Raw genomic sequence first — 27,327 nt, 5'->3', positions numbered from 1 at the left:
AGACTGGCTTATAAAATAAACGGTATCACTCATCAATAATGTGCTCCCTCAAACAGTCAGCTATATGAGACCAAACAGTCAACATTTACCCAAAATCACAGACGAGAAGGCAAGGAGGGGAAGGGAAGGTAGATCAATGGAAACAGAACAAACAGAATGGAAATGAGAATGCTGACACATTATGAAAAGTGTAACCAAGTCATGGAACAATCTGTATAAAAATTGTTAAATTGGAACCTAATTCGCTGTATAAACTTTCATCTAAAACACAATAAAATAAAAAAAAAAAAAAAAAAAAGACAGAAGGTTCTGGGAATCAAGCAGTAAAATCCTTTACTTCCCAAATACCCTAATCTCAGGATCTCCACTTCATCAAGATGAAATATACCTGGCTTTTCTTGCTGAAGAGCTGCCAGCCATTGGTGTCAAACACTTCTCTTTTCTTGTCAAAGCTTTCTTGCTTTAGGTACTGCCTAAAGGTATTGAGAAAGAACATGAGCTATGGGGAAATCTGATGACAGCTGCCACCCTAAGAATGGGGCTGACAATCCCCAATTAGGAAGAGTTTCACCAGCTCCTCTGAGGAAAACAGTCTATTATGCTGGGTGGGGAATCCTGGGTCTGCTAAGCTCCCTCAGAAGGTAAGCTTGCCTCACTGCCCCCACAATTATTACTTACTCTATTGACCCAAGGGGAACAGAATGGCTGTGTCTGATACTCAAGCTCCCTCTACCTACTGTTCCTCTGGAGGAATAAATTTTTATTTTTCCTTTGGTTTATATGGTCCTTTAGAACTCAATCTAATGGAAAAATGTTTTTCTAGCAATATCGAGGTATTTATTTACTATTGTTGGGCTTGATTCTCCTGTGTGAAAATTCAATCCAAATCAACAACTTATGGAGTATATACCTCATATTGGAGCCTTACTGGCACAGTGGCTAAGAGCTACGGCTGCTAACCAAAAAGTCGGCAGTTCAAACCCACTAGCTGCTCCTTGGAAACCCTATGGAGCAGTTCTACTCTGTCCTAAAGGGTCACTGAGTCAGAACTGACTCAGCGGCAACAGGTTTGGTTTTTTGGTTTTATACCTCATATTGGAGCCCTGCTGGCACAGTGGTTAAGAGCTACAGTTGCTATCCAAAAAGGTCAGCAGTTCAAATTCACCAGCCATTCGTTCCTTGGAAACCCTACGGGGCAGTTCTACTCTGTCCTACAGGGTCATTGAGTGGGAATTGACTCAGTGGCAATAGGTTTGGTTTGGTTTTGGTTATACCTCATATAGAACACTATTCTTTCTGGAACCTACCTCCACTTGGCCACCAGAGTGGTACAGTGAGGAATAGGTGTTTTGGAAAGAGAAAGACTAGGTATAAAGAGATTTGCATTCCGGCTCCCTGCTGAGCCGCTAACTAGGATCTGAGCAAATCAAATCACCTCTGTAGGCCTTGATTTCTTCGCCTGAAAAATCAGGGGGCTGAATTTGATGATGATTTATAGTTTCTCCACTCTATATACTTTAGTGCACTATGACAGTAATTGCCCCCACTTCAACATATTTTTGGATTATATTATTAAATCTCATTTAAACCAAAAAAACCAAAGCCATTGCCATAGAGTCGATTCTAACTCACAGTGACGCTACAGGACAGACAATAGCCCCACAGGGGTTCCACGGAGCAGCTGGTGGACTCAAACTGCTGACCTTACATTTAGCAGCCGAGCTCTTAATCGCTGCGCACCAGGGCTCCAAATTTTATTTACTTAAACTTAAAATATCCATTCTTTCTCAATATGAAGATTTCCTTTATTAATCACTTCATTGTAGGTATCAGCAGCTGAGTTCAATAACTGGAAAAACACAACATATACCTGACACTGAACCTGTCTGTCCTCAACTCCCAACTTACAAGAGGATCTTGCAGGCTTCATTGTTTATCCCACCCATAGAGTCGTAATAGGTAATATTCTTCTTTCTAAAGTCCACAACCTGGGAATAAGAAAAAAATCTGTGTTTATAAAGTGAAAAAAACTGGTTTCTCAGCTGTTCCCTTCCCTGGCACTGGATCATTCTGCCAGATGTCCTGCGAAATCATGACAAGTTTGATTGCTACTTTGCATTATTCCATGCTAATCTGCAGAGAAAAGAAGAGGAAGGGGATTATTTACATAGAATTATGGGGAGGCTGACCAATTGGAGACCTCAATAATTGCCCTGAAACCTTTTCCTAGTGCTCAGGTTCTCCATCTGCAAGGTGGACAACAGTGAGGAAACGACATGCTCTGCAGAGAAGCTAAACTGAATGAGATCATCTCCATATACTTTAGAAAGATGGGGAAAAGATTCCAGGTTTTGTTTCTTTTATCTTGAGAATTTCCTTTTGGCTTTGTGCTTTTCAAATGTAACTCAAAACAGACTGTAAAATAACTTTTATACTTTTATAACTACATTAAGCTAATGAATCTCTGTTCTCAGAGACATAAAAAAAATATTAAAATGCCAAGTATGCAAGACAAGTCATAATCAAGCAGAAAACAATGACAGAATCTGAGTTGACAACATCATTAAGAAAGTCACTTTTTCTCCCCATGCCTTGCCTTGACATTCCTTCAACTATATAACTCCAGAAAATTTTTTAAATTTTAAATTTTTCCAGAAAAGGAAATTCCATATCTTTGTTTAAAGTCTAAGTAGCTCCCATTCTTGACAGGGAGCTCAGTGATCTATCCAATTTTTATTCAACCTACTACAGCACACTTTCTCTCAATCCTCAAGTGAAGATGCAGAACTACTACTCGCTACCCTCTGTGTATTCTATAATTATATATATTTCTTTTAAATTTTATCAGATACAAAAGAGATACTCACAGCTAAACACCAGTGCACTCCCAGGTGAATGGGCACCAAAAGAATGTCAACTGAAAATACATCTACTTTCTTCGTCCAACGTTTCACTGCCTGATATCCAGCCATTTTTAACTTAGTGAAGAAAAAGGTATTAAATGCATGCACACTTGGCAATCCCTTCTCTTTACTTCGCTCCATCAGCATGTTCATGTAGAAATTGATTATCTGTGGGAAGAAATTTTATGTATTAGAATACTCAGGCCTTTCTGTGTAGTTGTATCATATGAAGGGAACGCAATTGCTGCAGTGAATGGCGTATGTTATTGCTTCCTATTCAATTCAGACTTAAATGTCCAACAGAGTCATGCCCTGTAACAAATTCTGATTAGAAGGGAGGAGGGTTGAGGGGTTATAAACAATGAAAAGAGGAAAAGCTGGTATGTATGCGTATATATACGTATATCTAAAATGGGGTTTGGGATACATATGGGCAGATGTTGGCCAGATGAGGGTTAGGTCAAAAGATGAGAGAATGGGGAGGAAGCGGTGTCAGAAGGTGAGGCTTAGGAAAAAGGAAATGAAGGAGAGCAAGCAGTTTAATAAGGTACATTAGCAGTCACTTTAATCTGTTGAGACTGTGTGAGCAAATTAAATAGCTCCTGAGCCCAGTCTGTTAGAGCCTACTGTTAATGAAGTGAAGGTTGAGAGTTCAGTCCTTACATTAGGTCACCTAGCTTTGTACAAAGGAAGAAAACCCTGCTTCCTGGCTAAAGATTGTCTTTTTAGCCTAGGAAGTCATCCTACAGAGGTAAACTGTTTGGTCTCAAGTAGAATTAAGTGACAGTGCCTATGGCCTAGGATAAACCCATCAATGGTAATGGAAAAACACCTCTAAGCTGACAGCAGCTCAGCAATGTTACCTTTATAGAGGCAGACATGAATGAGATATAAAAACCTATATTACCTGAGAGCTGAAAGTAAAGTCACAAACATGAAGAGTAAAGTTCTCTCCCAGAACCTACATGATTAGCTTTCTCATCTTTGTGGATTCCATTTATGCCTTCAATATCGAGTGAGAGGCATGAAAATGTCTGATAGGCAAGATATGTGATTCTTTCTGTTAATGAAACAATACCTCCTCTAATAGTGACTATGTCGTCCATGGTTTCTTTAGGTCCAGGACTCCTTGGTATTAAAACTTGAAAGTTACTGTGCCGGAAGTTGCTGCGTACTTACTTTATGTGGCCAGCTGAGGCCAGGCCAGTGTCTGTCGACTACAAAGAATGAACGGGCTGATTCACAACTTGGAAATATGACTAAGAAAACAGGCACATTTTTCAGAATGCTGTTTGGGAATGGGAAAACACCCCTGTCCTTTCACAAATATTTACACACCAGGATGCCAGAGCAGTGAGCTACTGCCCAACAGTAGGCAACTACATACTGGGTAGGCAGCAGGAAACACTGCCAGGAACACACCAGAGCATGGTCTAGACTAGAGAAAGGGCCTATAGATGAGGATGCCTAGGCAGCTGCAGAGAAACCACACTCACCATGAGGTGGGGGTGGCCAGGACTGAAGAAAGACACTGTTCTGCCTGCAGCTCTGAGGACTGAGCAATAGCACGCCCAGCAAACCCAGAGGCCTCAGGCTGTACCTAATTCTCTACCTAGTGCGATACTCAACAGATCACCAGAGCTCAGTGGTTTTAAACGATAATGAATCAAGGCACGATTAGAATTGTGTAGAGCCTAGATGTCTCAAATCTAGGTTTCTAATCTAACTCTGCCCCTGAGGATAATGGTGATACAGGATGCCTCTAGACTTGAGAAGGCAGCCACAATGCAGGAGGATCTACCCAGAAAGACAGATTTCTAGACTGCAAACTACATTCTCCAGTGAGAGAAAATCAGTAAGAGGGGATTGATTCATCTAGCATTCTACCCACAATATCAGCCATGTTATGAGGCCAAGTCCTTCAATCCAAGGGATGAAGTGAACAGGTGGATGACTTGTCAGTCACTGTAACCCAGATCTTCCACAGGGACAGTTTACATATTATACAAGGAATCAAGGAGGAGGTAAAAGGAATCAGTCAGAGAGGTAAGGACAGTCAAACACATAACAGCCATGGAGATAGGTGCCCGCGAGGGAGGTATCACCTCTGGGCTCATTAGCCTAAGATTGGAAAAAAAAAAAGACGACATAAACAAGCATCATGCTACACTACCGTATTTTCAGGAGAAAAAACTTCCGGAAACCAATGAAGTTTAGCTGGACTTAAACAGTCTGAGTTTTTTTTTTTTCCACCACTTTGAGAGGGAGGATTACAAAACTAAAGACTAACACAGCTGAACAGGAACAGAGACCTAGCAATCAGGACACCATGCTGTTTCCTTTGAGAATCTCCTCTTCTACTGATTTAGTCCTGTCTCCCACTACTAAGGTTTCTCCACTAAGAGGGAAATTAAAAAAAACCACTGCCGTCAAGTCAATTCTGGCTCATAGCAACCGTACAGGACAGAGTAGAACTGCCCCATAGGGTTTCCAAGTCTGTACATCTTTACGGAAGCACACTATCACATCTTTCTCCTGTGGAGCGGGTGGTGGGTTTGAACCACAGACCTTCTGGTTAGCAGCAGAGCACTTAAACCACTGCGCCACTAGGGCTCCTGATTCAAAATGAAATAGGCCTCTTCCAAAGTCAACTCTTTAATTAGCTCTAGTGATCTGCATTTCCTCTGTATACAGGCAGGAGGGAGCTTGGTGGCCTCAATGTTCCCTCCCATTAGCTAAGGATGACATCTGAGGCAGAATTTAGATCCAAGTTTCTCTAGTCAGTTTTTCAGCTATTACTCTGACAAATGAGGAAAATACACGTAGTTCAGCCAAGATGCGATCATACCAAAAAAAACAAGCTAAGAATTAGAGAACAAAAAGAATCCTACATGTCATCTCACAGAGGAGAGCTGAAGATGAAGGAAAAAAGAAATGAGAGAAGGGATCAGAGTCTCAAGATGAAAGAGAAGCAGGGATGGTCTGAGCATTTGCTTATATTTTGTGAAGAAAAGGGTCCCTTCCCCCACGGCAAGAGCCCTTTCTGCACACAAGGGTCTCTTAGCTCCAGCACATTCTGAATTCCCTTTGAAATAGGGGCTAAAAGTAGTAGACCAGCCCTGTGTCTACTGTCTGTCTTGCCAATGTACCAGCATCTGAGGGCTACTGCCAGGGCTGGTCCACTTGTCACCCTTCCCTGGAGCCCACACTGCCTCCATTTGCTTGCTGTGGCTTCTGGTGCCTATGGGTCTGCCCCTCCTGCTGCCTCACAGCCTTGGCCATGAGCGCCTGCTTGTCTATGCAGTCCTGTCTGGGGAAGGGGAGGTTTGTTTACAGTGTCATGTTCCTTTGTGATTTTATTTGAAGAGCTGCCAGGCTGAAGCTGAAAAAAGTATCTCTAAAAGAAAAGTCTACAACGTTTTCCAAGTAAGGACTCAATCATTTTCCTGTAGGTTACCACAATGACACAAATGATTATTGCCATTTGTATCTTCCTTCTTGCCTAGTACACTGGCCACACTATTATTCTGTCATGCATTTAGAAGTGAAACATTTAACAGCGAAGTCTTGATTTTTAACCCTTCCCATGTTTATACTCAACCCTTCCAATATGCTTAAAAAATGTTCTAACAAGTCCTGGGCTTGACAGTGCTCTTGAGGAGAGACCAAAACAACCATTAGGGGGAAAAAACAGTTTTTCCAGTTTTACCTTTCTAAATTTTTACCTCACCTCCCCATTCTGATTTTTAAATTAAATTTACACTTGCCAACTACAGAGACCAAAAGACTAACCAAACAGCAGCACTTGAATATTATGGGTCCGAAGGTCATTCACTCATAACATCTAATCTAGCAATATTATAGAAACCAAGAAGGTAGGCTTCAGGAAAGCTCTATGTATCACACCCATCACTGTGAACACACGCATAGGCTTTTTCTCAAATACAAATTCAAGTAACAAATTATTAGAATCATTGCTACAGTTTTAGACAAAGATAAGTAGGCAACACCTATTTTTATGGAGTCATAAAATGACAACTGTAATTACTACTCTCCATGTGACCCTGCATAACTCCCAGGTTTTTCAGGGCTAAGTCTTATTAAGAAATATTTCAAAGAGGTAAGCTAAAATGATGTGGAAGCCAATGAGTCATGTAAGAAACACTACAACTTCCATTCTGATCATTTTAATCCACATGTAATAGTGCAGGGCATATGGCATACCAATCGTTTTCATGTGACTAATTTATCTCATTTTGTATTATCTTTTGCAATCAGTTTTTATTCCCTAAGGAAAATCTATTTTCTGTGTGAGGTTTGTCTAGCTGTACTTAATGTTTTGTAGGCTGGTTCCTCCTTTTACTGAGCATCATCACTCAGTTATAACCACTCATTGAAAACAGAATTAACGTATTAAGCTATGATCACTACATTCCCCCATTTTCATGGAAAATTTGTGTTCTAAAAGTTACAATGCCAGACAAAGAGTTATGTGCTCTGGTTCCAGACCCTGATTATGCAATGAAAACCATGTGACCTTGTTACATCCCTTTAAAGTTTTACTTTTTATACTTCACCACTACCAATCAAGAATACTTTCTCTGTCTCTGTACACAAGGCTATTATGATGCTGAATAGCTGAAAGACATCTCTTTCCTTTCAGAGAGGAGGCTTACAAAGTAGGTAATTAGTCTGCCTGGTTATCTATGGTGTCAGTATTGTTACAGCCCGCTATGTAGGTTTTATGTCAATTCCATCTGCCCCCACCCCCAATATCTGCGATGAGTCTTTTCTTCATGGCCTTTCCCTAGCTGGTGAAGTTAGAAATGCAATATTCAAGCAGTCCAGTGTTTTTCCATTTTGGAAACAACTGGGAATTATTAATATGGGCTTGCAAAGTAGAGCCAACAAGAAGACATGTCTATTTGCTACCTTTCCGATTCAACCACGTAAATTAATATTAAGGGATGATGAGAGAATAGAGCCCTGGAAAGACAATAAAGAGACAGGAGATGCTGCAATCGTCCTGTTTCTCCACATGGGACAGGGCATACAGAACTGTGTAGAGAAGAAAGTGTTTCCTGCTCACAAACATTTGAGCACATGGGATCCATCTACATGTCCAAGCCTTCTGTACCGTTACTGATTTTCTATCGACTTATTCTAGCAATTGGAGTCCCTGGGTGGCGCAAAAGATTAATACACTCAGCTGCTAACCAAAAGGTTGGAGGCTTGAATCCACCCAGAGAGGCTCCTCAGAAGAAATGCCTGGCAACCTATTTCTGAAAAATCGGTCACTGAAAACCCTGTGGAGCACAGTTCTACTTTGCCACACATGGGACCACCATAAGTCAGAGTCGATTCAATGGCAACCAGTTTTTTAGTATGAAAAAAAGGTTTATATACTTTATTGATAATATTTTACTATTGATTACATGCTGAAATGACATATTTTGGATACATTAGGTTCAATAAAATATATTATTAAAACTAATTTCACCTGTTTCTTTTTACTTTTCTTCATGTGACTACTAGAAAATTAAAAATTACATATATAGCTTACATTATATTTCTGTTGGACAGTGCTGGTTTAGATCATCTACATGTGATGTGATCATCAATATGCCTGGGTTTAAATCTACTGTCTCACTCTTTTTATTTCCATTTGTCCCATCTGTTCTTTATACCTTTTTTCCCATCTTCCTTTAGGTTGGGTATTTTTTATGATTCCATTTTATCTCCATTATTAACTTATTAACTATACCTCTTTTTTGTTTTTCAGTGGTTGCTCTAGGGTTTACAATATACCTCTTTCACTTATCAGTCTATCTTCACATAACATTATACCACTTCATGTATAGTTTAAGAACCTTAAATTAGTGTACACTTCCATTTCCCCACCCCTTTGTGCTATGATTGTCATATATTTTAATTCTACATGTTATAAATCCCACAATAGTGTTTTATTTGTGCTTCAAGTCAACTGTCTTCCATTTCCATTACTCTTCAATCCTTTGTGTAAATCAAATTTACATGTGATATTTTTCTTCTGTCTGAAGAATGTCCTTTAGTATTTCTTATAGTGCAGGTTTGCTGGGGATGCATTCTCTCAGCTTTTGTTGGCTGAGAAAAAGTTTTTACTTTGCCTTACTGTTTTAAAGATATTTTTGCTGGATACAGAAACTAGGTTGACAAGGTCTTTTTTTCTCAGTACTTCATGCACTGTCTTTTGGCCTACATGGAGATTTCTGACCATAATAGTCATTCTTATCTTTGTTTCTCTGTATGGAACGTGTCTTTTTTCCTCTGGTTGCTTTCAATATTTTTCTCTTTATCACTAGCTTTCAGCTATTAAGTCTTAGTGTGGTGCTTCTTCTACCTGACGTATGCTGAATTTCTTGTATCTGTCAGTTTACAGTTTTCAAATTTGCAAAGTCTTCCATCACTATTTCTTCAAACAGTTCTTATGACACTCCCTCCCCGCCACCTCTCCTTCTGCAACTCCAATTATATGCTAGACTGCTTGATAATGTCCCTCACTCACTGGTGCTCTAATCATCCTTCTTTAGCCTTTTATCTGTGTTTCATTTTGGATGGTTTCTATTGCTATATCTTCAAGTTCACTAATTTTTTCTTTTGCAGTGTCTAATACACTGTTAATCTCATCTCATGTATTTTTCATTTCAGACACTACATTTTTCATCTCTAGAAGTTTAAGTTGGATCTTTTTTTAAAAAAACTCCCATTTCTCTCTTAATAATCTCCATTTTTCCTTTGCCATCTTGAATACATAAAGTATATTTATAACAGCTGTTTTAACATCCTTGTCCGCTAATTCTATCATTTTTGTCATTTCTGGGTCTGTTTCTATCAACTTATTTTTTTCCCTTTGTTATGAGTTGTATTTTCCTCCCTGTTTGCATGCCTGGTCATTTTTGACTGGATGCTGGGCATTGTGAATTTTACACTGTTGGGTGCTGGAATTTGTCATATTCCTTTAAATATTGTTGAGCTTTGTTCTGTGATACAGTTAAGTTACCTGAATTCAGTTTCAAGCTTTCTAGTCCTGTTTTTAAGTTTTGTTACAATGGGTTCAGAGAAGCCTTTATTACAGGGCCAATTTGGCCCTAACTCGTGAGGCAACACCCTTCCGAGGGATCTGTTCAATGCCCTGTGACTGAACGTCTTTCCACTCTGGCTGGCTGGAACATAAACTATTCTCAGCCCTGTGTTATCTCTGAGGATTGTTGATTCCTTCTTTCTAGTGGTTCTTTCCCCAGTCTCTGGTAGTTTCTTCCCATGCATCCACAGATCAGTACTCATCCAAAGACATGAGGGGATCCCTCTGTAGATCTCTGGAGCTTTCTCTTTGTGCAGCAGTCTCCCCTCCAGTATTCTGCCTCACAAACCTTAGTTGCTTTTGTCTCCCTGAATTCACTCTGAACTCTCGTCTCCTCAACTCAGCACAACTGCCAGGCACTGCCAGTCCCCCTATCTCCCCCACCCCCAATATACACATCACCCCAGTAAGCTGGGGAGATAATTGGGCTCATGTTTTATTTCTCTTCTCTCAGGGATCACTGTCCTGCACTGCTTGTTATCCAATGTCCGAAAACTGCTGTTTCATATATTTTGTCTAGTTTTCTAGTTGTTTAAGTTGAAAGGGTTTATCTGGTTCCTTTTACTTCATTCATGACCAGAAGCAGAAGTCAAATCCATTTACTTATATGCCTAAATTATTTCCATGTACTTCTAAATGCATCTGATGCCTTGCACCATCTATCTGGCCATAAAGAGACATACAAAGCCCAAAGTAGTCTTCCCCTCAGGATCATTAACTCATCTTAAAATTAGAAGGGATTTCAGAAACCATCTATTCCAATCTCTAGAAAACTAATAAATGATTTCTTGTACTAACACTCATTTTAAAATATTTCATTTTGTTTCTTGACTGACTTTCAATCTACTTTTGCAATTAACTGTTCCCTCTCTTAACCCTATCTTCCTTCCCTTAACTAGATATGTCTATTAATAACTAATCTCCTGGCTCAGTATAGAAAGCCCAATCTACAATATCCCTGATGTTACCAATCTCTCAGCCTCCTTTTGTATTCTTCACAAGGCAGCCTGTTCCCCCATTCCATTTTTGAGAGGTTCCATTTTCTTATGTTGGGGTAAAATGCCAATCCTGTCACTCATTAGTCCTTTGAAGCTATACAGAATTTAACTATTCACTCATATATAAACACATTCATAAAAAAATTTTTTTGAAAGGCTACTGTATGAAAACACACTGTGACCTACTCTTCTTTTAGGAAAGAGACCAGAGGAAGGGTAGTCTGTACAGACAACTACAGGACAACTTCCAGATTTTTTTTTTCTTGTAAACTAAATCTTATCCCTTTTACTTCCTAAATCTTATTCATTGTCTGCAAAATGGTAAGAATAATGTGTCAGTCACCTACCTTGGATAAAGCTTTCTTAAAAATCCTGTAACACTGACAGGAGATTTAAAAAGAAGAGAATTGGTTATTAATGAGAATTTCTATTTGAGGGAAGGAAACAGAATTTAAAAGATGAGAAATTACTTGCAAAAGAAGATGGAGAGCCCACAACTGAGAAACAGAATGAAGTATTTTTAAATGGGCATCAATACTTAAGGATACATACTAACACCCCATCCGAATGTTAGCTTCTCAAGGGCATTAACTGTGAAAGCTTGAGAAGTGTGGCACTTTAAAAATGGTGCTTTTAGAAAGAGTTCTCATCATCATCATGAACATGTGAATTGGCACCTGCTTTCAAGGTTAACATTATTCTGAACTCAGAAGACAAGCACTCCCTACAAAAGTTACGGGTAGGTGTGGCAAGGATAAAGTGGACAAGGAATCTTTCCCTCCCCTCTAAATAATGTAATTTCCATTAACTTCGCTTGCTGAAAATCCAGCCTCTGATGGATCCAGGGAATGGAAAATATGTCCTGATGAATGCTGCCTCTGTAAGGGATCTCACTGAGGTAAGTGCCACACCAAATAGCAAGAACTCAGCTCGTATCCTACTCATTGCTGCCCCCTAGCACGTTTCACATAATTTACAACAAAGGCTGCCATCTCGTTGGAGTAACTGAACCTTCCCCCGCAGCAGTGATAGGCAGAAAAATGGCAAGAAACCATAGATGAATGTCCCAAATAAAAAAAAACCTGATAAATGTATACTTTTGTCTGTCCTTCATTTTCATTTTGCCCTTTGATTTGGTAAGCTCTTTTTTTTTTCTCCTATTATGTTCTAATGTCACATTTCTGAGCCCAAAGAAACAAGGGTGGTTTCCTCTAAAGCAAGACTACCAAACTACGCCTTCCCTATCGTTCTTGGTCACAGACATTATTCAGGGAGTGATGAGCTTCTGAAACTTTTATAAGCAGACCAATGACAAAGAGAATAGAGCTAGTCCCTCTGGCGCTGGAGAAAATCAACTTACTAGGCATGACATACGGCTCCAAAATTCTATATAACTGATCCTATGGCAGAATCCAATATAAGATTCTGAGACAGCATGGTATAACAGATAAAATCCAGTGCTTGGGTCTGAATACTGGCTCTGTTTCTTACTAGCTGTGTGACCTTGCCAAGTTTCTTAACCCTTCTATGCCAGGTTTCCTCATCTATAAAATGTAGATGATAAAACTGTAGCTTATCACGTCTAACATGAGATAAATATTCAACAGATGTTAGCGAATATTATTATCTGGGAAGTGTACAAGAATAGGATATAACAACAACAACCAAAAAAAAGCTGTTGTCGTTGAGTCGACTCTGACTCATAGCAACCCTATAGGACAGAGCAGAACTACTCATAGGGTTTCCAAGAAGTGCCTGGTAGATTTGAACCGCCAACCTTTTGGTTAGCAGCCGAGCTCTTAACAACCACTGAGCCATCAGTGCTCTGAATAGAATATGGGTATCTATAATACCCAGTGCTTACTATACTGAGTATCTAAAACTCCTCCTCAGCTGTGAAGCTTGAGTACACCCAGATCAGGCAGGGATGCTTCTAGTGAGTCTAAGAAACGACGTACTTAGGAAAAGATACCCAAACCAGTTTTCTTCTTTTGCCATGAAAATATTCTTTTGAAATAAAACAGTTCCTACCAGTTTAGGAATACGACAGATCAGTTCAAAGATTGTAGTGTAATTAACATATTTAAGAAAATAAGTGGAATTCAGAGTTGAGGGCCATAACTTTTTTTCTGTACTACATCAAATATCTGGTAATAATAATACAACTCTTTCAATGTCAGTTTAAAAAAAATTAGGTATTAATGGAGACTATTTTAGAAAACTTCCCTCCCATAACTTAAGTGTCCTAGAACAAGCAGAGATAGAAAGGGAAGTAGAAATGGATTCCTATATAGAAATCCCAAAGTAATTTTTCATGCTGCAACATGATCAGCTGAACTGCAGGGCAAGTGCCTTAAAGAGTGAGAATACCAGAGAGTGAACGTCCTCTCCTTTAGTGTCCGAATCTTTAACGCAAGAAAAGGTAAATTTAGTGGTTCTTTAAAGTACTAAAAATCATCAGAGATATTTGTTAAAAATGCATCTCTCCACCATACTCCCTTTTATACTTATTCAAGAGAATGGAGAAGTCTGTGAGAGGTGATTCTGATACAGATCATTTGAGGACCACTTTGAAAAAAAACAGCAAGTTAGTGCCCTCATTTAATTTCCATTTAACATTCACTTACTATTTGCATACAAAAAAGGGTACAAGATTACCTCATCATTGAGCCAGTTTAGATGGTTTAGAGTTTGAATATCTTTTCGTGTAATGGTTAAGCGGAATGCTTCACTGAGAACTTCATCCTGATTCCCATTACGAAATACATTCTTTATTTCTTTCTCCATTTCCTAGGAAACCAAAAAGTGTCAAGAAATAAAAAAGACACGGCTTCGGGCAAACTGGATTTCTCACCAAGCCCTATACCATCCCTAGACTATATTTACCACTAACCAACTGTTTACTTCGCTTCTAACATTTTGGTTTCTATTCCTTCTTGGTAATCTCCCTGATTATTATCTTCCATTCTATCTTGTCCTCCCTTTTCTTTTTCAGCACATTTGGACCCTCATTTCCTACCATTTCTAAAGTCTGAACTAATCTGCTGCTATCAAATTTTCTAAGCCCATGAGATAAGTTGATTATATTTTATATCTCTGGTCCAAATGACTTCCTGAGGAACAGAATACTTTATCTCTCAAAAGCTAGTTAAAGGAGTAAAGGCGGTGTCTTTTAGACACTATTTTCCTAAACATTTTTTTTTTTTTTTTAAATGTGAAATATGCAATCCAGCACAACTATAATATATATGCTATGCTCACTGGTTATATGACTTTTTCAAAGAGACATACAGATTAAGGAAGAGGTTGTTTTAAAATGTACACAGTTTTATGCATTTTCTCAATTTTCTATAACTGGCTTTCACTACCTCAAAATTAAAAACTAATTTATTAATAGTAAGCCTGAACTTAACCATTTGGTGTCAAAGTATTATACATGTGCATTAAGTCAAAAGAGTCATGCAATAAAACACAAATTTATTAAATACTGTTTCACTGAAGTAGCTAAAAGGCATCTATAGTTCTTTTATCAATTCTCAATAATCCTTTAAAAACCAAGGCAAGATTGGTATAGAATACAGATGGCAGAAGTACGTAATAAAATTTAAGTACCACATGTTCTATTGCTATTATGTTTAAAATCTGTCCAAAGCATTGTTTCTAAACACAATATTTGATAGTGTAGGAATTTATAGTAGTAAATTACCTCTGTAATTTCAGGAAATTCATCTTTACTATCAGTTAATTTATAACCCTTCTTTTCTGTTTCTTGGGCGATCGTAACAGGGATCTCCTTTTCAAGAGGTACTCGAAGATGCAGTTCTACTGAGTCATGTGCTGAATGTTCCTGTAATCTCTGAAAGACAGTGCACACTGAGTAGTGCTGGCTGGCCAGACAAAGAAAATATATCACTTATCATGCAATGCTATGCTATGATACAATCTTGCAATTATAACAGCTTTGATCCCAAATCCAGACAACTTTGCAAAAAAGTTTCCAACCTGGATGTGCTATTTATAATTCTATCCAAATTTTTTACCTGATTTTGAAGCTGTAATGCCAATGCTTTCTGCTCTTCAATCTGACGCAATCTCTCCCGTGCTCGAGAATCGTAAACACTAGTTCTAGGGTATGAAAAGGATAGTGACACAAATGTAGATCACCCCCTTAGTATCAAGAACAATGCTGATGCACAGTGAACATTAAAAACAAAACCCACATATAAACCAGCTGCTGTCGAGTCGATCCCGACTCATAGTGACCCTAAAGCACAGAGTAGAACTGTCCCACAGGGTTTCCGAGGAGCACCTAGTGGACTCGAACTGCTGACCTTTTGGTTAGCAGCCATAGCTCTTAATAAACCGCTACACCACCAGGGTTTCCAAAGCGAAAGTTTAAATCCTTATACTAACTTATTCCCACGTTTATATTTTAATACATAGAGTGAAACTACATGGTGTTACTGAAATTATCCTACCATTTTTACTGAAATTATGAAAAACATCACTTAGCTACTAAATGTAAACAGATTTTTGTGGATATTTATAATTGTTTAGTCCTTTTCTGAACATCCTTCTAAGATTATGGAGAAAGTGAAGGTTCATTCTGGAAATCCCAAAATGGGAATGAACCCCAAAACAAAAAGTAATACAAGAGAAATAATATTCAGTTGTAATTCAAACATCATTATATTTATGATCCAAAAGAAGAAATAGAAATTTTTGTTTTTTTAATTCAGTAAGAACAGAAAGTCTGGATAACTCAAAGTGAGTTCTTGAAACTTAAGAGACTAAAAGCTTTTGTGATTTTGTAAACTCCAAAAATATGAATTATTTAATAAATTAATTTTATTAATTTTTCCAGTTCAATTTAGCTTCAACAGTTGTTACAGATTTAATAAACCTGAGCATATAAATGTCACCAATAGAAATTTCAAAACCCAACAACTTATTAAAGTATACATAGATAATTCTTACTGAATAAAAATAAGCAGGATGATTGGCTAATTGTTTGATTTCTTCTAACTGAAAATGAAGTGACTGAGAAGGAAAAATGATACCAAAAATAAATAACTTACAATTCTTTGATCCACAGCTCTGCCTGGAAAAAAGTAGGACTGGGGGTGTGAAAAGAAAAATGTAACAAATGAGCAGGAGATTTATGGGAAGATACAAATACCTTCACCAACAAAGCCAACCACTTAAATTGTTCATAAGAATGCTTCACAAGTATGAAATAAGTAAAAGCTTCTTAAATTACATAAAATAATTGTAACTGGATCTACAGGAACACAAATAGGAGTTATCTGCATCCATACTAGTTAAAAAGACCCGAAGTTCAGCAGAGAAATTAAGTTTAGCAAAGCTCCCTACTCGCGTGTGACAAACATTATGTGAAAGAGCATATCACTTATCAAGATAATATATTAAGCTAGAACATTACTCTTCTCAAATGCTTCACACTGACACATTTACTAAAGAATTAATCAAATCTTATGGGTTCTTTTTTTTCTTTATTGTGCTTTAAGTGAAAGTTTACAATTCAAGTTAGTTTCTCATACAAAAATTTATACATACATTGTTATGTGACCCTACTTGCTCTCCTTATACTGTGACAGCACACTCCTCCTTTCCACCCTGGACTTCCCATGTCCATTCAACCAGCTCCTCACCCTCTCTGCCTTCTCATCTCACTTCCAGACAGTAGCTGCCCATTTAGTCTCATGTATCTACTTGAGCTAAGAAGCACACTCTTCACGAGTATCAATTTATGTCTAATAGACAAGTCTAATCTTTGTCTGAAGAGTTGGCCTCGGGAATGGTTTTAGTTTTGGGCTAACAGAGAGGCCGGGGGCAATGTCTTCCAGGGTCCCTCCAGTCTCAGTCAAACCATTAAGCGTGATCTTTTTACTAGAATTTGAGTTCTGTACCCCACTTTTCTCCAGCTCTAGCAGGGACTCTCTGTTGTGTTCCCTGTTAGAGTGGTCACTGGTGGTAGCTGGGCACCATCTAGTTCTTCTGGTCTCAGGCTGATGGAGTCTCTGGTTTATGTAGCCCTTTTGTCTCTTGGGCTAATATTTTCCTTGTGCCTTTGGTGTTCTTCATTCTCCTTTCCTCCAGGTAGGTTGGGACCAATTGATGCATCTTAGATGGCCACTCACTAGCTTTTAAGACCCCAGACGACACTCACCACAGTAGGATGAAGAACATTTTCTTAATAAACTTTATTATGCCAATTGACCTAGATGTTGCCTGAAACCATGGTCCCCAGACCCCACCCCTGCTACTCTGTCCCTCGAAGTGTTTGGCTGTATTCAGGGAACTTCTTAGCTTTTGGTTTAGTCCAGTTGTACTGACTTCCCCTGTAGTGTGTGTTGTCCTTCCCTTCACCCAAGATAATTCTTGTCTACTATCTAGTTAGTGAATACCCCTCTCCCTCCCTCCCCACCCTTGTAACCATCAAAGAATATTTTCTTTTGTGTTTAAACCTTGAGTTTTATAATAGTGGTCTTATGCAATATTTGTCCTTCCGCAACTGACTAAATTCACTCAGCATAATGCCTTCCAAATTCCTCCATGTTACAAGATGCTTCATGGATTCACTGTTTATCGTTTGGTAATATTCCATTGTGTGAATATATCATAATTTGTTTACCCATTTGTCTGCTGATGGGCACCTAGGTTGTTTCCATCTTTTTGCTATCGTGAACAGTGCTGCAATGAACATGGGTGTGCATATATCTATTCGTGTGGCAGCTCTTATTTCTCTAGGATATATTCCAAGCAGTGGGATTGCTGGATCATACAGTACTTCTATTTCTAGCTTATTAAGGAAGCATCAAAAATCTTACGGGTTCTTGAACAACTTGTCAGCCTACTTGATTCAAAATGTATTGATCCAAATCATAGTAGATATAGAAAAACTCTACCCACAGAATAAAACTTGCTGCTGTTGAGTCGATTCTGTCTCATAGTGACCCTACGGGACAGTATAGGACAGAGGAGAACTGCTTCATAGGAATTCCAAGGCTGTAATCTTTACAGAATCAGATCACTCGGTCTTTTCTCCCACAGAGCAACTGGTGGGTTTGAACCACCAACCTTTCAGTTAGCAGCCGAGTGCTTAACCACTGCACCACCAAGGCTCCTTACCCACAGAATAGTCCATATCAAATAGTTAATTAGTCAGTGAATCAAAGCAGAAGATCAGTAACAAAACTCCATTCCTCTGATGAGAGGCCAATGCATTGTGGCTCTGCTGACAACCAAAGTGAACAATGCTTAGCAGAGTCCCAGGCACGTTGATTGTTCTAGGGCCTCCTGTTTTTCTCAAACTTCCTCATCTCCCTGCAAACCCCTAACTGAAGGATCTCTCAGAGAAACAGAAAGAAAAGTAAGCACTTTTCCAAAGAAAACTTCTAGATACATAAAACAAGCCGACAAAGCATCAAATTAGGAGTTAAGAGACCTGATCTTCTGGAACTGTCCCTGATTACTTTTGTGTGCCTTGAACAAGTCACTTCACTTCTACGGGTCCTAGTTTCTAGATCTGTAAAACATAGTGGTTAGAGTCCCTGTTAGCTCTTAAATCTCTACAATCTGTCCTAGTGAGGTTAGGAACAAGGGTTTAGAGAGCATCCCTTGCTCCTTAGCCTAACTTTTGAAAATTAGTGTTCCCAATCATTTTTAGGCTGGGTGTGGCAATGAAAATGCTGTTCTGTTGCCTCTCCACTGTCAGTGAGGTTAATGAGAGAAGAAACATGAGGTGGCCTAACCCCTTGGCACAGTGGACAACTCATGTAACAACCAAGATAGGAAGCCACGGAGATTTGGCATGGTGAAGACTATTTAGTATATGATACTAAAAACGAATGAACACAAGAACACACTTATTATAGAATATAAAGATATGACAAGAATCATCCAGAATTTCACAGTAATAGAGCATGCTACTCAAATCTGCCTGCTTCCCTTATTAGAATATAAACTTGATGAGGACATGGGCTTTTGTCTTTTTGTTTTGTTTACTGCTATGTCCTTTGCACCTAGAACAGTGCCTGGCAAGTAGCAGGTATTCAATACTTGTTGAATAAAGGAATAATGCAGGGGCAATCACTTCTCTCCCATGAATCAACCTATCCACTGGCTTAGGAAAGCAAAATGAAGGGGCAAACTGCTTTCCAGAGATTGTGCATTATTTCTCATATAATTAAGGGATAGAGTAAGAATAACTACAAACAACTGACTGAGCATCTACTTAGTGCTCTCCATGTAAAATTCTGCTCTGTTTTACAAATTAGTTACACTTCTCGACAATCCCCATATTACTTAAACCTCAGTATAATATGTAACAAGCAATTATTACCCATACTATACAGAAATGGAAACTCAGGTTCAGAGGATAATTTGTTTTGGGAGAGCCAGGACTGGACCATGTCTGTTCAATTCCAAAGACTACGCTCTTTTTACTGTACAGTGTCTTTCAATAGACCAAGGCACTAAACCAAAAGGGATGAGTACTGGGCTACTCAAGACGGCATTTCAGGCTCTCTAGGAAATTCATTCATTTAACAAAGATTTATTTATTAAGCACCCCTCACATGTCAGGCACTATGATCATCATTGGGTGGTAAGTGTAACAGTATTAGTAACAAAGAAGGTACAGGGATAGAAATACTGCTGGGTGGAAGGACTGATGTTATCTGGAGAAGTCAGAAAGTTTCTGGGAAAAAAATAACACCTGCATCAGATTGTGAAAAGCAAAATAAGGGTTTATCAAGTGGACAAGGAGAGAGGGGGAATTCCAGGCAGATGGATCAGAATGTACAAACGCACAGAGGCATAAACAGCATGGCATATTCTGGGAAATAAAGGCAAGCCTTCTTTGCTAGAACTTAACTGTGAGGTAGTGGTGGGAGTTTAAGACTTGAGAGCCAATCAACGAAGCCGTGGGAGAGTAGGCTTCAACTTCAACAAACAGCATTACTCAGTTAGCCATACCCAAAAGAGCATTTCTCCTTCCATCTCAATTTTCAGTCATCACTAGGAGAAATCCTCCATAGAGGAAAGGAAGACTTTGAAAAGAACCATTAAGGAAATGAGAGCACTCTTTACCTGAGATGAACTTCTTCCCAGAAAGCATACCTACTTTTGTGCACTACATGTGAAACACTTTTATAAGTGTTTTATCTAAGTTAATCTTTACAACAATTCAGTGGTAAACTATTAATACTGGCACTTTATAAATAAAGAACTGAGGTTCAGAAAGGCAGCTTATCCAAAGTTATATGAATCCTGGAAAAGCCAAGACCAGAACCCAGGTGACTCCAAAAAAAATACAGAAAGAATAAAGAACCCAAACTGTAAAGTTTCCTTGAGAACTACAACAAATAAGAGATTTTTAAGGAAATATCTAGAGCTTAGAACATATACGCAAGCTATAAAGAAGTAGGAGAACTGAGATAAAAAAGAACACTTTATTATCCTGAAGCTTCTGTAAGGAAAACTAGTATTATCATTCTAACAACTGAATTGCTAAGGCCATATATGGCAAAGACATAGCAATAAAGCTACTGAATTACAAGGAAAGAAGTACTTGATACCTAGAAGATCTCATCTGAACTGAGACTTAAAGAATAAGGAGGCTACTGTTAGATGGACAAGCTAAGGTGGAGAGGACATTCTAGGCAGAATGAACACTGAATGTGAAGGAAGGAAAGTGCATATCATGCTTACAGAACTGAAAGTAGTCCAGCATATAAAACACATGAAAAGAGTCCCATATTTCCATATGGCTCTCTTCTTCACCTCCATCGTGTCTCTGCTCAAATGTCATCTTATGAGAGATGTCCCTCTACCCCAGTCTTTTTGCTTTCTTTTTCTTATTAACATTTACCACCTGGAATATATGTTTGTTAACTGTCCCCTACCCCTTCCCTCAACTAGGATGTAAGTTCCTTGAGAGCTTACATCTTGTTCACTGCTGTTATCCTCAGTGTCTACTAGTACCCAGCACACAGCTGGCTCTCAATAAGTATTTGTTAAAGGAAAGAACACGTAATATGAAATGTGACTTGTTAAAGTGTTTTGTATATCATACTAAGGATTCTATGTCTGGTAAGTTGTCCTTGAAGGAGTTTAATGAATATGCATTTTAGAAAGATCACTCTGGCTGCAGCATAGGAGATGGACCAAAGAACAAGGCAGAAGAATGGATTAGAGAACATGGTGAAAGATGGAATGAAGGACAAAATGGAGGCTGGAGGAACGAAGACCAATTAGAAAGTCATCAAAATAAATCAAAATAATTCAGACAACGTGTGATAAATATCTGAATTGAGGCAGTTTTACTTTTTATATTATGTAACTCTTAGTGGTTGTGAAGAAATTGTGATTAAAGAGAGAGAAAATGATATGTTAAGAATGATCTTTTTCCAAAGTTTACCTGGAAGCTGGAGCCTGGGAATCTTTCACTTTGAGTAAAATGACAGAGTCTGATCCTAAACAAAGAAACAAGGGCATTTCATTATTAATAAAATTCCACAGTTATACTTTTTAGAAGTCTATAGTTCAAGCTCCTATACTTGTTATATTCTATTTCCACAAAAATAACATAGCCTAAGACAAAGACAAGATGGAAGAAAAAGAGACGCAGGTCCACTTTCACCAAGACCAGAAATAGGTCTTAGTGAAGAGCTCGCCTCACAATTAAGGCAGTCACTCTGAAATACAAGCATCCACTCCAGGGCTGTGCTCACTCCCTGTGTTTCCTCTTTCTGTTCCTGGGGAACAAGATCATGCCAAGATTTCTTAAAAAGCTTTAGTTCATGAACTACCATGAAACTGAATAAGGTCTTAGAAAGAGAGAGGGAGGGAGGAGAAAAAGACAGAGAGGAAGAGAAACAGAACTATAGGAGAAGCAGTGTGGAGTCTAAAACGAACAATTTTGATCATCCTATCCTTTATTTTCTGCACTGAATATTCCTCAAAAGCAGGAACGATGTCCTTCAAAGTGCTATGATTAGAACCGCATTTAGATTATTTATTAAATGGTACAAGAAAGTAATTAAACAGTATTATCTAGTATATCTGTTACAGTTTGGCTGTACTCAAGCATCTGGCAAACGACGTATGTTTCTGGGGTTAAAAGGTTTTTTCAGCTTGTTTTGTTTTTCAAAAGGCAGTTCTCAGTAAATCACCTCACAAAATTTAATACCAGTTTTCATGCATATGTATAGCTTTATAACAATTTATAACTAAAAACTTTAACCCCAAATGAGAGTTTTCAGAAAGTGTGGAATGGAATGTAAAAAAAACCGGTCAAACCAGCGGGAAAGAGCCTCAGAGACTGGCTCTCCATCTGTCAAAAGATTCCTAAAGTCTAACCAGTTAATCTAAAACCTGTATTAAGTTACATACCTAATACATACCATAAATACACACATAGTACATACTTGCAGAAGGGGAAACTAAGGACACAAAAAAACCTATCACAGAAAAACCTTAGGTAACTGGAATGCTTCTGAGAAACTGAATGACAATCAGCTGAAAGTTGGGAAGTTTTCAAAACTTGCTGACAACCATTCTAAAATGTATGAACCTACAATACAGGTTTAGTAAGTATTATATAGTTAGTATTTATACTTCAATGCTTATTTGTTATTTCAAATCTCCTAGAACCTGAGACTACCTAACTTTCTTTGTAAAATACTAGAAACAGAGAAAGTGTTGAAGTAACTACGCTGAATGAACTCTGACTCTAGACTGTGCACAGGAAGTAAATATTTTAAATAAAATGTTATGTCAAAGTATTTGCATCTCCATGTAAGAAAAAAAATAAGTTATTTATGTATTTAGTTTATTCGTGGCCTGGTTAGCTGAATTATACGTATCTTATTTTATCTTATATGTTAATTAAGTTATACATGCACTACAATTTTGGCTGTAATTCACACAGATCCAATAAACAGGTAATTGGCTATCAGGATTAAAAATATATTTTTATGATACCATTTTTACCTTCAGATTGTGTATTTGAAGCTGGTAAGTTATCTGGCTGATATGGAAGAGAGTGGTGATGGTGGGACTGATGGAGAGAATCTGAATCTTTGGATCCAGAAGGGACAACTTCTGGGATATAAGATGATAGGGGATATACACTGTGGGATAGTTGTTCCTGTGTAGTTAAAATGCTGGCTGATCCAGATGATGAAGTATCTGAGCCAATGATCTGAGCTGCACAAGAATTTCCATTTTTAAACAGTGAGTCTTTCAAAGTATTCTTACTGGAACTAAGACATCGAGACCTAGCGAGAGAAGAACATAGTTTCAATATCAAATAACAAAATGCAGAATTAAATTCATTTGAAATAAGTTTCTGTGACTCACAGGTGTAAAGGAAAATGTGTAGTGGGTTTGGCTACTGAAAACTGTTTCCCTGTGACCATCTGTAGCAGCTGTCTGTAAATCTCTCTTTCTTCTTCTTGAACTGTCTATAAAAGAAAAAAAAAAATCTTAAATATATCCCACGAGGTCAGTATTTCTCAAAGCAGCATCCAGACTCCAAGAAGTTCTGCCAAAGCTCAGGCAGAGTCCTGAAGATAATTAAGAATTATGGTACATTAAGGATATTCTAGAAAATTACGAAGTGTATATAAGAGGAGATGAATAACATAAATATCAAGTAGTATATTTTGAAAAATTATAGAGCATATATGTAAATAATAATGCAGAAGAGCTACAGAATATGAAACCAGAAGGCTAGTAGGTAATCACTTTTGAGTCAAATGATAAACAGTCCAAGAAATAAAAAAGTTTGAGAATCTCTAAATTAGGATTCCAACAAACCCCTTGTTTCCCGATACCTGTTAGAAAAATCACAAGGAAGTAACCAGACTAGTCAAGATTAGTGAGAGTTGGCTGTCTTGCTAATGGTTTTCTACTCTATCCAACTGTTAAGAGGGCAGGTATTTCCAGCGATGGTTTTCATCTCCAACATTTATTTCCATTTTTGTTCTGTAAGTCCCCAAAACCTCATACTCCATAACATTCACCATTCATTGACATGAACACCTACTACACTCCTGTCACTAGAGATACTGCACTGAATAAAATAAAGTTCCTGCCCTTGTGGAGCTTTCATTACATTTAAAGAGACTGACAAACAAAAACTAGTCAGGTAGTATGAAGAAAACTAAAGGACAAGAGAACAGAAAATGATGGGGGGAGGAAGGGTGGCAGGAACAGATAAGATTTCTCTAAAAAGGTGATATTTCAGCAGAAACCTGAATCCAGGGAAGAAGTAAACCATGGAAATAGGTGAGAGTACTCTAGGTAGAAGAACAGCAAACGTAAAGGCCCTGAAACAGGAATATGCTTGATATGTTCAAGGAACAGTGAGATCACTATGAGTGAGGAGAAAAGTGGTTAAGAAATTAGATCAGCCAGCAGAGAACCAAGGAGCCCTGGTGGTGCAGTGGTTAAGTGCTCAGCTGTTAATCGAAAGGTCAGCGGTTTGAACCCACCAGCCACTCCGCGAGAGAAAGATGTGGTAGTCTGCTTCCATAAAGACTACAGCTTTAGAAATCCTGTGGGGCAGTTCTACTCTGTCCTATAGGCTCACTATGAGTGAAAATCACCTTGATGGCAACAGGTTTGGTTTTTGGTTTTAGCCAAGAACTACTAGACTGTAACTATGGTAAAGCATCTACTCTGTACAGATCCACTGAAGTAACAGGCTGTATTCACCAAGCAATATGCCCTAGAAATTTTTTTATCTTATATACAGTTTAATACAACCACCAATCTTCACAAAATAATTTTAATACTTTGTGCCAGGGCTAGCAGCAACTTGAACTGTGACATTTCAATACACGCATAAGCACTTTATTCAATTACAAATGTTTGTTAAAAGCAGAATGAATTAAGTAGTTACCTTTAAAAAAGGTAGACATTGTAAGTTTTTTTCTTCTAGAATTCTTTTTGCTACATGGTAAACTGCAATTACATTGTCAGTTTAACACTACTGCTCTAATAGAATCAACTGTGAACTGTGAAGTATGTCAACTACCTATGAGAAAGAGCTAACTTTAAACCTGAATAACTGAGTGCTAAGAAAAGAACTAACTGAATACTTGGTGGAAGAATGGACCCAAGAGAAAAATAAACTTGCAATATTCTACACAAAAACAATAAACCTCGTATTTTATCTTAGACACTAATACTGTGCCCAGGATGATGGTGGTCCCCTTCTGTAGTGCTTGTGAAAAAACTGTATTAGGCACAAAAATTATAATTGTTAGAAAAAGACAACTATCCATATAAATTAATATCAATAACCAAATCTGTATTTTTTGGCTGTTCTACTAGAAAGGATATGAGTATTTGCAAAATAAATTTTAAAACCTTAATTAAAACAATTGTTTCTTTATTAAAACCTAAATTTACTATTGTGAAGATTTTTTAAGCAGTTTGTAAAATAAAGCATCACTATAGATTGTAGGTCTTTGTGACAGTGATCTACAGACAGGAAGCTGTATTATCTGGCGCTTTACTGACTAACATTTCTGAACATCCTCCAATGTAAATTTTGACTCCACTTTTCCACTATACAACCTAATCACAATACAACGGAGTTAATAATACTTCGTTTTAAGGGCTGGGAAGATGGGGGAAGAGAAGGGAAACCAGAAGAGGAACACCACACCTCGATTATAGGGATTAACTCTTAAGTAAGAAAGCTTTTCAGCTCATTTCCACTGATCATATCCATCACACTGGATAAAAAGTTCTGACTGCAATTTCACATCATAGAGAGGTAAGCAAAGCCGAAAACTTGGTGTTAACAGGTTACTTTGCAAAGTTCCTCTTGGTGCCAAGGGAATGTAAGGAGATCATTCCCATCAAGACCTTAAGCAAGCACTGAGACAAGTGAGATGGAAAGGAGTTGTCTGTGCTACTCTAAAGACATCAACCATAGAGTTTAACACACTTTTCTCCTCTCACATCACATAGCAAAATGTTTTTCTTAGAATAAATTCTTATAAATAAAATATGGAGAACCAAGGAGCCATAAGTGACTTTGCCAATATAAACTGTGAGAAATATAGATCAATTCAATGTAAAGAATTGATTAAAATAGCTAATTTAACACACACAGACCAAAAATCCAAACCAAACCCATTGCCATCTAGTTGATTCTGACTCATAGCAACCCTATAAGACAGAGTGGAACTGCCCCATAGGATTTCCGAGGCTATAACTCTTTATGGAAGCTGACTGCCACATCTTTCTCCTGCCACATCTTTCTCCCGCATAGAGGCTGATGGGCTCAAACCACCAACCTTTCGGTGAGCAGCCAAGAGCTTAACCACTGTACCACCAGAGCTCCTTAACACACACAAAAGTCCCCCACAAATCATTTTCCCCAATAGATGTATCTTCAAAGAAAGCCTCTGTCAGAGCCTGAATAACCTCCGGGTCATTAGATACCATAAAATTAACAGGAATAAATGTTCCTTATTCCAAATAATTATCTGAGGGCTCTTACAAGCCTCATAGTTTCCGTTTAAATTAATCTACGGTTTAAAAAAGAAATTACAGAAAAAAGGTTAAGAACTTTTCACTGTTCTAAATGTTAATTTTGGGGTCACAAGGATTTATCTTTTCTTAAAAAACTGATGCAAGGCATTTGTCTTTTTTGGGCTTCATTAAGACAAAACAAAAAAAATAGTGCTACATTGTCTACGTTATACTGTACTTAGAATCATTTCAGACAAATAAAAGACAGCCTAGGCAACTCGCAAAAGAACACATACAACATTTGGCTTTACCAAAAGAAAATGCAAAAAAGAAAATCACTTGAAACTTCAGACACAATTTTTTTTGGAGCATCTGGTACTAAAAAGTAAATGAAAGTCACCTTTCTTGGTTCATTATTTATTAAACTGTTTTTCTACTGAATAAGCAAATTAGGAAATTAAGAGGAAAGAAAGCAATAATTGGACAATACGTTAAAGTAAGGGAAGCTGGCCAATAATATAATTCAAAGCCTAATAAAGGATCTAGGAAGTTTTCAAAAGTATAAAGTATTGAATTCTTTTCTTTTTTTTTTTAATGTGGCAGATTCCTACGTTTAGTTCACCTTTCTGTTAAGAGGCTCCATCAAAAAACTAAACTGTAAAATTATAGAAATTTAACAAGAATACAAAATGATTTTCAGCAAACTAGTAAATTCTTGTTATAAAATATGCAAATAATTTTATAAACAATCACATTAACTTTCATCTTGTTTAAAATAATAGCTTTA

General features: G+C 37.8%; 1 protein-coding gene across 5 annotated transcripts in view; it reads right to left on the bottom strand.

Annotated features, from left to right (window-relative positions):
• SENP1 (SUMO specific peptidase 1) overlaps positions 1–27,327 on the bottom strand; it is a 51,527-nt gene that overhangs the window by 5,320 nt on the left and 18,880 nt on the right. For all 5 annotated transcript variants that reach the window (XM_004384539.2, XM_023738819.1, XM_023738821.1 and 2 more), the window contains 10 exons: positions 23,409–23,512; positions 23,040–23,326; positions 21,466–21,520; positions 16,100–16,138; positions 15,062–15,146; positions 14,728–14,877; positions 13,680–13,811; positions 2,868–3,071; positions 1,909–1,988; positions 389–473 (listed from right to left, as the gene is read on the bottom strand). In XM_004384539.2, the coding sequence (XP_004384596.1) occupies positions 389–473; positions 1,909–1,988; positions 2,868–3,071; positions 13,680–13,811; positions 14,728–14,877; positions 15,062–15,146; positions 16,100–16,138; positions 21,466–21,520; positions 23,040–23,326; positions 23,409–23,512 (1,221 nt within the window). The remainder of the gene's footprint in view (positions 1–388; positions 474–1,908; positions 1,989–2,867; positions 3,072–13,679; positions 13,812–14,727; positions 14,878–15,061; positions 15,147–16,099; positions 16,139–21,465; positions 21,521–23,039; positions 23,327–23,408; positions 23,513–27,327) is intronic.

Source organism: Trichechus manatus, unplaced genomic scaffold (genome assembly GCF_000243295.1).
Source record: "Trichechus manatus latirostris isolate Lorelei unplaced genomic scaffold, TriManLat1.0 scaffold00123, whole genome shotgun sequence".
NCBI classification, from domain to species: domain Eukaryota; kingdom Metazoa; phylum Chordata; class Mammalia; order Sirenia; family Trichechidae; genus Trichechus; species Trichechus manatus.
Note: the sequence above shows the minus strand (reverse complement) of the source record. Positions and strands in the feature narration are given on the sequence as shown.